Here is an 11,669-nt window from a genome sequence, read left to right as displayed (position 1 = left end):
CAGGCGTGCGGCACCTTGCCGTGCACGCGGCCGTGGTTGACGAGCTGGAGCTGTGTGTCGCACTGTGCGCCGCACTGTGCGTAGTGTCGCCTCACGCTCGTTGTCGGGACTCACTTGAGGTGCGCCACGAGCGTCCGCTTCTGCAGGAACTCCTTGGCGCACACAGGGCAGGCGTGCGGCACCTTGCCGTGCACGCGGCCGTGGTTGACGAGCTGGAGCTGTGTGTCGCACTGTGCGCCGCACTGTGCGTAGTGTCGCCTCACGCTCGTTGTCGGGACTCACTTGAGGTGCGCCACGAGCGTCCGCTTCTGCAGGAACTCCTTGGCGCACACAGGGCAGGCGTGCGGCACCTTGCCGTGCACGCGGCCGTGGTTGACGAGCTGGAGCTGTGTGTCGCACTGTGCGCCGCACTGTGCGTAGTGTCGCCTCACGCTCGTTGTCGGGACTCACTTGAGGTGCGCCACGAGCGTCCGCTTCTGCAGGAACTCCTTGGCGCACACAGGGCAGGCGTGCGGCACCTTGCCGTGCACGCGGCCGTGGTTGACGAGCTGGAACTTGCGCGCGAAGGCAGCGCCGCACTCCGCGCACACGAAGGGCGATAGCGACCCGTGGAAGCGGCTGTGCATCACTAGGTGCTCCTGGGGAGAATAACAAGAGGTTATTATCAATACAAGGCATTGTCTGGAGAAACAAATTATCTTGGGACAAATGAAAGGCAGACGCGCTCGGGGCAGGGCACCGTCGAGATGGTCGGACGCGGTGAGGAAGACGGTGGGCACAGCATCGTGCGGTCCACACAGCTTATGACCGCAGTCTGTGGAGGAACACTATCTGTGGTCGCGATCCTCATCAGTGAGGGACCGAGGAAGAAAAGATTATCAATACGGGTTGAAAATTTCGTTGAAATTACGCTAAAAGCTGGCCGCAGTTGATACAGGATAATCAAGGAACAAGACAGCGTGTATTAGGGAAATATACACGCCTCCAGCAAGGCACAACTTTTAGGTTGATAATGCTAATACAATCGGTCAGATCTTGTGCACTCGTGCACGTTTATAAATGTGTACCTGCGCAGTGCACTGCACAGTCCGGCATAGCATACCTCCTGTGCGAAGCTCGTGCCCGTACTTTCCGCATACGAGCGGCCGATCACAGAGTACTTGTGCATTTATTTATACACCTGTACCAGAGTAAACACAAATGAGTAGGTCATCTTCATAGAAACGCACCGAGCGCGGTTTGTATGTGAGCGCGCCAAGATACGTATGCGGCGCGCACGCACACACTGATAAAATTCTGCGCAACCACGACCGGCTCCCCGCAAAATTTTGTCAGTGTGTGCGTGCGCGCCGCATACGTGTTGGCGCGCTCACATACAAACCGCGCCCGAGCGTTTCTATTAAGATGACCTACTCATTTGTATTTACTCTGCCTGTACCCTTTTGCGCAAATCCCTCGCCGCATTCGCTACACGAGCGGCCGCTCGTACCTGTAGTACTTGTACCTGTGCTCTATACGCCTGTGCAGCGTACCTTCTGCGCGAAGCTCTCGCCGCAGTCGCTACACACGAGCGATCACTCGCGGCTTGTACCTGTGCTCTATACACCTGTGCAGCGTAGCGTCTTTCCATTCTATACATAGCCAGAACGCAAGGGTGTGAAACTAATCGAGTATAGTTTGGATGTGACTTTTTTTACTAAGCTCCTCCAAACTATACACGACCAGTACGCATACGCTGCGTACTGCTCGCGTATACTTTGTAGTGACTTAGGTCAATTATCTTACTCCGAAATATACATTGTCAGTACGCATACGGACTAATCATGTATGTATTGTAATAAGTTCGCGATTACAATGTATACGCGAGTACTTAGTTGCACTTGCATGCTCGTCATTTTGACTTATTTACCTCTCTTTCTATTACATATTAATTCATAATTGCGTGTCTACTTTAAACATTGAATCAATTTCGACACGTGCCATTGTTTTGATAAAGAGCTTTTTGGTGTTTCATATTCTGCCATAGAAAAGATATTTGTTTTGGGGCTGAATAACTCTTAAATTAAGAATTATGTATGTCAAAATGATTTTTGTTCTTGAGATAAAAGCTTATAAATAAAAATAAATATCCCTGGACATTTTACACGGCGCTTCTAGTCCCAAACTAAGCAAAGCTTGTACTATGGGTACTAGATAACGGATATAAACACACTTAAATACTTTTTTGTAAATACATACTTATTATACATAGAAGACACCCAGTCCAATACAAACAAATATCAAAATATGTTCATGCACACAAATTAATGTTTGTACTGTGCGGGAATCGAACCCGCTACCTCCGGAACAGTTATCCGTTTCGAACCACTACACCGAACGGTCGACAATTTTAGTTAATAATGCACGTTTAACTTTCTTCATTCACTCTCACTAATTTATAATTGTTATTTAATTTGAAATCTATCTAATCAATTTAATTTCAGAAACCACTTAAATTAGTGTTATAAATCTAGATTTATTATAATAATATGTAGATTCAGTAAAATAATAATATTTTATGTAATAATTAATGAATTTAAAAATGGCATCACCGTACGTGATCTACATAGGTAGTTCTTATTTCTAATCTCGAGGACAAAGCACGAGCATAATATCTAATAAATGTAATAATTTTAAATATAATTCCATATTTTATTAAATCAAATAAACTAAACACACTCTAGTCAACTGTAAGTGGTGTAGTATAGTTTGGAGCGAAGACGGAATCCATCCACGATACAAACTATACACGATCAGTACGCAAAATTCGTGTATAGTTTGTAGTGACCGACTTACAAAGAGACACTCCAAAATATACACGAGCAGTTTCCTATGGGTGCGTTCTGGCCATGTATAGAACGGAAAGACGCTGCAGCGTACCTTCTGCGCGAAGCTCTCGCCGCAGTCGCCACACACGAGCGATCGCTCGCGGCTTGTACCTGTGCTCTATACACCTGTGCAGCGTACCTTCTGCGCGAAGCTCTCGCCGCAGTCGCCACACACGAGCGATCGCTCGCGGCTTGTACCTGTGCTCTATACACCTGTGCAGCGTACCTTCTGCGAGAAGCTCTCGCCGCAGTCGCCACACACGAGCGATCGCTCGCGGCTTGTACCTGTGCTCTATACGCCCGTGCAGCGTACCTTCTGCGCGAAGCTCTCGCCGCAGTCGCTACACACGAGCGATCACTCGCGGCTTGTACCTGTGCTCTATACACCTGTGCAGCGTACCTTCTGCGCGAAGCTCTCGCCGCAGTCGCCACACACGAGCGATCGCTCGCGGCTTGTACCTGTGCTCTATACACCTGTGCAGCGTACCTTCTGCGCGAAGCTCTCGCCGCAGTCGCCACACACGAGCGATCGCTCGCGGCTTGTACCTGTGCTCTATACACCTGTGCAGCGTACCTTCTGCGAGAAGCTCTCGCCGCAGTCGCCACACACGAGCGATCGCTCGCGGCTTGTACCTGTGCTCTATACGCCCGTGCAGCGTACCTTCTGCGCGAAGCTCTCGCCGCAGTCGCTACACACGAGCGATCACTCGCGGCTTGTACCTGTGCTCTATACACCTGTGCAGCGTACCTTCTGCGCGAAGCTCTCGCCGCAGTCGCCACACACGAGCGATCGCTCGCGGCTTGTACCTGTGCTCTATACACCTGTGCAGCGTACCTTCTGCGCGAAGCTCTCGCCGCAGTCGCCACACACGAGCGATCGCTCGCGGCTTGTACCTGTGCTCTATACACCTGTGCAGCGTACCTTCTGCGAGAAGCTCTCGCCGCAGTCGCCACACACGAGCGATCGCTCGCGGCTTGTACCTGTGCTCTATACGCCCGTGCAGCGTACCTTCTGCGCGAAGCTCTCGCCGCAGTCGCTACACACGAGCGATCACTCGCGGCTTGTACCTGTGCTCTATACACCTGTGCAGCGTACCTTCTGCGCGAAGCTCTCGCCGCAGTCGCCACACACGAGCGATCGCTCGCGGCTTGTACCTGTGCTCTATACACCTGTGCAGCGTACCTTCTGCGCGAAGCTCTCGCCGAAGTCGCCACACACGAGCGATCGCTCGCGGCTTGTACCTGTGCTCTATACACCTGTGCAGCGTACCTTCTGCGCGAAGCTCTCGCCGCAGTCGCCACACACGAGCGATCGCTCGCGGCTTGTACCTGTGCTCTATACACCTGTGCAGCGTACCTTCTGCGCGAAGCTCTCGCCGCAGTCGCTGCAGACGTAGGGCCGCTCGCCGGCGTGGTACTTGCTGTGCGTCACGAGGTGTCGCTTCAGAGGGAACCCGCGTCCACACTTGCCACTCACGAGCGATCGCTCGCGGCTTGTACCTGTGCTCTATACACCTGTGCAGCGTACCTTCTGCGCGAAGCTCTCGCCGCAGTCGCTGCAGACGTAGGGCCGCTCGCCGGCGTGGTACTTGCTGTGCGTCACGAGGTGCCGCTTCAGAGGGAACCCGCGTCCACACTCGCCGCACACAAACGGCCGGTCACGGCTGTGTACCTGTGCATCGAACATTACGTCAAGTTATTATGGAAAAAAATATTTTTACAGTAATAAATTTTCTCAAAAATTGGTAAAGTTGTAGTTTTTATTTTTAGAAAAATCTTACATACACAGTAGATTTACACCCGTATTCACAAACATTACTTTGAGGCCTCATAGTGCGCGTGGATGCACAGGGTCCCAAAAACCTATTCATAGACGATACTTCAGTGGTGACAAGCACTATGCGTCCCTTAGAATGAACGCAAAGCTAAGGTAGCCAGGGAGCTGTATTACGCAACGCATAGTGTCTATTTACGTCAAAATTTTTAGGTTATTCTCGTTTTTGAGGTTTGTTTGCTTTATTTATGGTTGTATTCGATTAATATTATCTTACAATGGATTACAGTAGTGAAGAAGAATTGGATAATTATATCAATGAGCAAAGTAGAATAAGTACCAGAAAAGTGATACGGGATTCCCAAAATCCGTTTGATTAAGTATTACAATTCAGACGAATTTAGTTTAGGTTTTCCAATGATGGGGTACTTTTCATACTTTTACCACTGATAAAAGAAGACCTTTAGGAAGGAAGGAGGAAATTAACTGCGAGGAGGCCTTCCAGTGCCACCTACATAATGTATCAATTGCTAGTGGCAAATAAAACATAAATTTTTTAATGAAGTTTTATTTTCATCAATCTTCAATGTCTAATTTAATTTTATGTAGGTATTTGTACGTAAATCATAAATCTTTTTTTCATGTTCTAACAAATTATTTTCTCTTTCTTTCAATATTTTTTCTCTTTGTAGCCCCAACTCGTGCAAAGCCTGGTCTTGTTGTATATTATTCAATGTGGTGCGTTTGATTCTTGTTTCTGTCTTAATCTTCATTCTTGCTACTACTAATCTTAATTTCTTGATACCTGAAAAGCAAATTATGAATTTAATTCCTTTGAGTATATTCTGCTTAGTTATTCCTCATAAATCTACGTTCTATATATTTTAAAAACATTACTTACTAGTGGGTGTTGAGAACGTTTGATTGATTCCTGAGAAAGTTCTTTCATTCTTTGGGTCTTTAAATTATTCCAGCAGCTTTTCAGTTGATGTGTGAGCCTTTGTGAAAGATAAAATATGGTTCAGAATTGTACGCCACTGTTAGAGTTTCCCAGGCCTGCTTCGTCAACTCGATATTTTAGAGAGGATAATAATATGCTTGTCTTCAATAATAGGCCTTTCTCTTATTAAGCTACAATCAGCAGCTCTCTTTCGGAAGAAGAAAACGGCAGCTTTTTTTATCTGAAAAATAATGATTGAAACATGATTTTCACTATTATTATTAATCGAAGTATTCATACTAACCTGATAGTTGTAGTTTTATCCATATTTATTTAATTCACAAATCCACAAAATAACGACACATAAAAACCGTTGCACCGTTTGAATGACAGGAATGTCATGTCAGTTAGCGAAGTGAAGTGCGTAACATAAGCGAACCAATCACAGAACTCTATTCTACACTCTGATTTTGCATAGTCAAGGGTCGTTTAAGTATTGTTTATGAATTGAAAGGCTTGTCATATGGAACGCATTGAGAAATGTCTCATTTCGCATAGCGTTGCTGCTTTGCATAGGTAAGTATCGTTTGTGAATACGGGTGTTAGTGATTTAAAATGTGAATGGACATTGATAATCAGTGTTTACTTACATCTTGCCGCAGGGGGCGCACTCAAAGTACCGTACCATACCGCCACTTACCACGCCGTCGGGGCCCACTAGTCTAGTGATATTTATGTGCCAATATCGCCACACCTTATTGTTGGAGGCCCAGCAAGTCAGCAACAGTCAGGTCATGCGTGGGAGAGGAGTAGAAGTCGACTAAACAGGTTCCCACTCCTGTTTGTCCCTGTGCAGTATACCCTCTAAGCCAGCGGTTCCTAAACTTATTTTGTCTACTGCCCACTTTGAGAATAAATTCTTTTTTAGCGCCCCCATTTTTGTAGTCAAGAGTCGAGTGCTCAGTCGGTGTCTAAGAGTCCTCCTAGTAGATGATATTATAAATCGCCTCCCAAGCCTCTACACAATGACCCGATTTTTTTCCGGGGTCTCTTACCGCCCCCCTTTAAGCCTGCAGCGCCCACAAGGGGGCGTTATGGCCCACTTTGGGAAAGACTGCTCTAAGCGAAGCTCTCGCCACAGTGACGTCACTTACCCTGGAGTGCGTGACGAGGTGGTGCTTCAGCGTGAAGGCCATCTTGCACTCGTGGCAGCGGTAGGGCCGGTCCGCGGAGTGAAGCAGCTGATGCGTGTTGAGGCAGTGCTTGCGAGCAACACCTTGCCGCAATGCGCGCACACATGTGGCAGGCCGCGACTATGTACCTGTGTACCTGTGCAGCTTCCCTTAGCTGTCGCTGCAGAGATCCAAAAGCAAAAAAAAAACTTTAACTCACCCGGGAGTGTGTGACGAGGTGGTGCTTCAGCGTGAAGGCCATCTTGCACTCGTGGCAGCGGTAGGGCCGGTCCGCGGAGTGTGTTGAGGCCGTGCTTGCGAGCAACGCCTTGCTACAATGTTGTCACTCACCCTGGAGTGCGTGACGAGGTGGTGCTTCAGCGTGAAGGCCATCTTGCACTCGTGGCAGCGGTAGGGCCGGTCCGCGGAGTGCAGCAGTAGATGCGTGTTGAGGCAGTGCTTGCGAGCGAACGCCTTGCCGCAGTGAGCGCAGACGTGCGGCCTTTCGCCTGCGAGTGGAAATTGAAACTTGAAATAGATTTTGTAGCCACTAGTACAGCTCTAGTATGTCACTGATTTTTGTTTCGTTGTGTGCACAACAGATTAATTTTGGGCCTTCAGACAAAATAAAATTCTCACAGGCATTTAGTTAAGTGCATAATACAGGGTGTCCTGAAAACAATGGATAACCCTGTAACCCGATGGTTACGATATGGGCCTCGCCATGGTCTCCCTAACATCAAATTTTGACCCTAGAAAAAATATCACCATTTTCAACATTTATAACTTTTTGAGCATTTTTAGAAAATTGCCTCCTGTGATTACTTTTTCTAATGCCATTTCTACAAATGAGGATATTTATCAATCTAGTTTTTTTTCCTTATCACAAGGGATAGTTGGGCTATCAAAAGAAAAGATTAAAGTTCAACTAACTACTTTAAAAGTTTGACAAATTAAAGAAATTGCAGAAAAGAAGGAAAAAATAATTCATTGTCTTGCACTTTTGATCAGCCAGATCATCAGACCAGCTCAGATACACTGCGCGTGGCAGGACACGCACTTGGCCATTTTTTTGTTTCTACGTTCACCCACCTGTATGAACCCTCGCGTGCGTAGTCAGATGGTGCTTCAGCAGAAAGGACTTGCCGCACTCGTCGCACGAGTAGGGCCGCTCCTTGACCGCCGCTGGGGCCACGGTTGTCATTACCGTGTTGGTATTCATCAGCTCCGTCTGCGAGTATACCGTCTGGTGTGCGGTTAATATGGGATCTTTGTGTGTTTGAGAAATTGGGTACAGTCTGTGCAAATAGACAAAAGTTGCTGATGACGACACGACAACGTCGTCAATAGGTACTGAGTCAATAGGGTATTTGCCACCACCAATCAATGAGGGCTATCGTTTTAACGCTCACCAGTTAGCGCCACTGTAGAGAAAGGTCCTGTCACTTGCTAGTAGCGAAGACAGTGGCACCAACTGGTAAGCGCGAAAGTGGTAGGAGGACTATCGCATTTGCACTCATCAAGATGGCGCCACTGTAGAGTAAGGTCCTGTCAATCGCCAGGGGTGCCAACTGTTAAGTATAAAAACGATAGCCCTCATTGACATACTTTTTAAAACTGTCAAAACGAGACTCTTCCATAGATTTTGTATGGCAATACTAGCCAGTGATGTCATTTGTCAACTCAATGAAACTACTTTTTCAATTACAATGCAACCAAAAATCTTAATTTACAGGTAATTTAAAATTGATCAAGTTTTTAAGACCAGAATGAAGTGCCTTTTTAAAAAAGTTGTGCTTTACAATTATTGGGGAGTGGTTGCAAATACCCAATTGTGTTGTTGAATTTGTTCTCTGGAGAAAATCTACAGGCACAGGCCTTAGTTAAAAACCATGGGAAATAGAGTAGAGACTGATCAGTCTGTTTGAGATTACCAAGACAGATCTCTGTGATCTAAGTTTATTTTAGTACATACCTACATGGAATGTAGGAATGTAGGAATTTGGAATAGATTCATGTGGAAACATCATAAAATAATATTTTTTGTATTAGTTACCAGTTATTTAGAGGAAATTGATCAACATAAACTAATTATCCACGAAATATTGCAGTTGAGTCATGCTATATGCAATAAATAATGCAATACACTGCTATTTTTAATGCATATTCTAGCACCATTTAAAATATTCACTCTTATATTTTTTTATAAGTAAAAAATGAAAAAATATGAATTCTCCAGAGAAATTTACTTACTTTTGGAGAGTTATTTGCTGTTCCCGGTTCCTGTTTAGTGTGCAATATATGGTGATGCACCGGTGTTGTCTGAATGGTTTCCGTCTGCGTCTGTTGTGTGCCCTCATTGATTGTTTTGATCCCACCGTTCAACAACGTATGGTTTAATTGAGACGCATCGATTACTGGAGTGGCTATACCCTGAGCCTGCAGAGCTCGCTTCATCAAAATCTCGTTGCACTCTTCCGCTGTCAACTGGATGGGCCCGATCGGTGTCATAAACGGCTTCGAGGTCAAGTTGGCAGCTGTAACCAAGATATTGTCTTGAATAAACCTTTTTTATCTGCCAAAACTGTTGCTGATTGTATCTTAAAAGTTACAGAGACAATTTTGTGTAAGATATCATAATACCATGCTTTTGCCCGTTTGGTCTTGTGTATATTTTTGTGACACTGTACAAAATAACAAGAATATTGCTGTCATTTCACAAATTGTCTAGGAATAGGAAATTGGATAACTGGTTCATGGTGAATCACTTATTGAACTTACTTTCTGCAACAAATCATTAAATTTCACACTAGTAGCTTCATTCTGTGACTAGACCTTGAAGAATTTGGTATGTTTATTGACTCAATGACTAAACTAAGCTGAGCTAAAACTTGTTTTTTATCCTAAAATTAATTAAAGGACTGTTGAACAGACATTACTAAATTTAAATGTTGCAAGTAATCACTTCTTTTAGCTAAATTAAAAAAAAATCTACCAAGTAGCATTACTGACTTAATAACATTCAAGGTATATCCAAACTACTTCAGCCAATATCCATGTAATTATTTAATATTTCAACTCACTATGTATGGTAGCTGTCTGGTTTTGTTGCGATACCCTGTTGATGGTATGCGTTGGACTCTCATTCAGCACAAACATGGCTCTTCGACCGGCCGGTGCGTTCGCCGTGACAACTCTCGTGACCTGTGCTGCTGTGTTGGACACTGCTACGACTGTGCCAACCTTTTCTTGGACCTGCGGTGACTTGTGCGACATGACAGTCAACGTTGTCTCGGGTGATACCTGAAAAGTTAACAGTAAATATTATTTTCATCAATAGAATAACTTTGTTTGCTCTAAAAAGGAATTCAAAATTAAGTTTAGCACTTTAGCCTGTTATTAAACTAAAGTTTCAAACTTTAAATCAAGGTTTTCTACTCCAGGCACTTAGAATTTTCTTTTAGAAGGCTTCATAGAGAAGCTTTAATAGAATTGGTTATAGTTATAATGTCAGGGAGAGCAAACAGAATTAAAACTTAGCTAAAAAAGTTTTGTTTTATCAACTTCTCATATTCCACTGATATCACCATGGATTCAAGTCATGTCCATGTAACTTTTTATCAAAAAAGTATTGGACTGATGAATGTGTGTAATAAATATTTGTAAACAAAAATGTATGACTTTCAAAACTTGTACTTCTCAAAGGTGAGTGATAGAAATGCTCTTTACAACAGCTATTACCAATTAACTTGGGTTAATTACATCAAATTAGTCAATTTAAAGCTTACCGTGTTCCCGAGAGTGTAGCTCATGCTACTCGGAGTCTCCACCTCGCCCTTGGTAAGGTCCGCAGAACTCGTAAAGCCCCACGAATACCCGAAGCCCGAGACATTGCTCGGCGTAGGCATACACATTTTCAACACCAAAATACTAACACAACATAAAAAAAACAAACCCACTAACACAAATTCACTATTTGATGGTAAACAGTCCTCATGACAGTTTTAACATGTATGTACGCTTTCACACAACTACTAACGCACAACGGCACAACGCACCCGTCAATCAAATCGCCGACTACACCACATTGTAGTGCAAGTTGATACCTCTCGGCAATAAAGTGCATCCATTGAACTTAATTTACACATAAAAAAGCCATTAGAATTGGCTTAATCAGCTCAATCTAAAAGGCGGCGTAAGACAACGACGCTGTAAGCAACACTGACACGCACGTAATCTTGGTCAGTATTTGGAAAACAGGGTCTTTTAATCGCTATATTTGGACTCATATTAACAATTAAATTCATAAAATCTTAGAAAAACATTTAAAAACTAGTTACATTTACTATTTTAGTGAAAACAATAATTTCCTCGCACACACAAAAAACCGAACGCCATTTTTGTTGTTTATGGTTAACAAACTTTTTTTTAATCATTCGACCAAAAAAAATATTTTTATACCGCTATTTTACACGAGCGTATTGTTAACGTTATTTCAATTTTAAGTTATCTCTTTACAGTATCAAGATCGTTTATTCAAATGGCAATGCCAGGTTTTGTATGGAAAGTGGCGTCTTTTTTTTTCGCGCGGCCATCGATCAAACTTTGTTTTTTGATTACAAAATAGTGTAATAAACCAAACTTACTATGGCATGTATACCTCTAAACTCAGTCTGAACTGAGTTACGAGCATTAGAAGTTTGATGATTTTCATACTAGATTTGCTTTTCGTGCGCAAGTTTTGTAAGAAATTGCAACAAAATATTGCGCTATTTTTTTATTGCGCTGATTCTGCTCCATACTGATGTCTGGAGCCTTTAATGGATGGTATTGTTTGTTTACACATACAACCTTACTAGTTTGTTGCAATTTCTTACAAAACTTTGCTCGCAAAAAGCAAATCTAGTAAGAAAATT

At 44.1% G+C, this 11,669-nt stretch overlaps 1 protein-coding gene and 1 long non-coding RNA gene across 2 annotated transcripts; both read right to left on the bottom strand.

Annotated features, from left to right (window-relative positions):
* Positions 1-446: 446 nt before the first annotated feature.
* Positions 447-11,150, bottom strand: LOC135075519 (zinc finger protein 81-like). The gene is made up of 7 exons (XM_063969947.1): positions 10,542-11,150; positions 9,837-10,056; positions 9,007-9,308; positions 7,846-7,999; positions 7,105-7,262; positions 4,396-4,539; positions 447-638 (listed from the first exon to the last, which is right to left on the bottom strand). Exons 1-7 carry the CDS (start codon positions 10,665-10,667, stop codon positions 447-449), a joined length of 1,296 nt encoding a protein of 431 aa, XP_063826017.1. The 5' UTR covers positions 10,668-11,150.
* Positions 5,312-6,184, bottom strand: LOC135075518 (uncharacterized). The gene is made up of 3 exons (XR_010258042.1): positions 5,886-6,184; positions 5,543-5,639; positions 5,312-5,446 (listed from the first exon to the last, which is right to left on the bottom strand). It is a non-coding gene; the product is annotated as an uncharacterized LOC135075518 (long non-coding RNA).
* Positions 11,151-11,669: the final 519 nt, after the last annotated feature.

The sequence above is a fragment of the Ostrinia nubilalis genome, chromosome 10, assembly GCF_963855985.1.
Source record: "Ostrinia nubilalis chromosome 10, ilOstNubi1.1, whole genome shotgun sequence".
In the NCBI taxonomy this organism is placed as follows: Eukaryota; Metazoa; Arthropoda; class Insecta; order Lepidoptera; family Crambidae; genus Ostrinia; species Ostrinia nubilalis.
Note: the sequence above shows the minus strand (reverse complement) of the source record. Positions and strands in the feature narration are given on the sequence as shown.

What these genes read in the sequence shown, in the direction of transcription:
- LOC135075519 (XM_063969947.1), bottom strand. Translation starts at nt 10,667, where the DNA reads ATGTGTATGCCTACGCCGAGCAATGTCTCGGGCTTCGGGTATTCGTGG. An exon ending in CAGCAAATAACTCTCCAAAA is followed by an intron (nt 8,000 to 9,006) that starts GTAAGTAAATTT and finishes ACCGCACACCAG; the next exon opens with ACGGTATACTCGCAGACGGA. An exon ending in ACCTCGTCACGCACTCCAGG is followed by an intron (nt 4,540 to 7,104) that starts GTGAGTGACAAC and finishes TTCGATGCACAG; the next exon opens with GTACACAGCCGTGACCGGCC.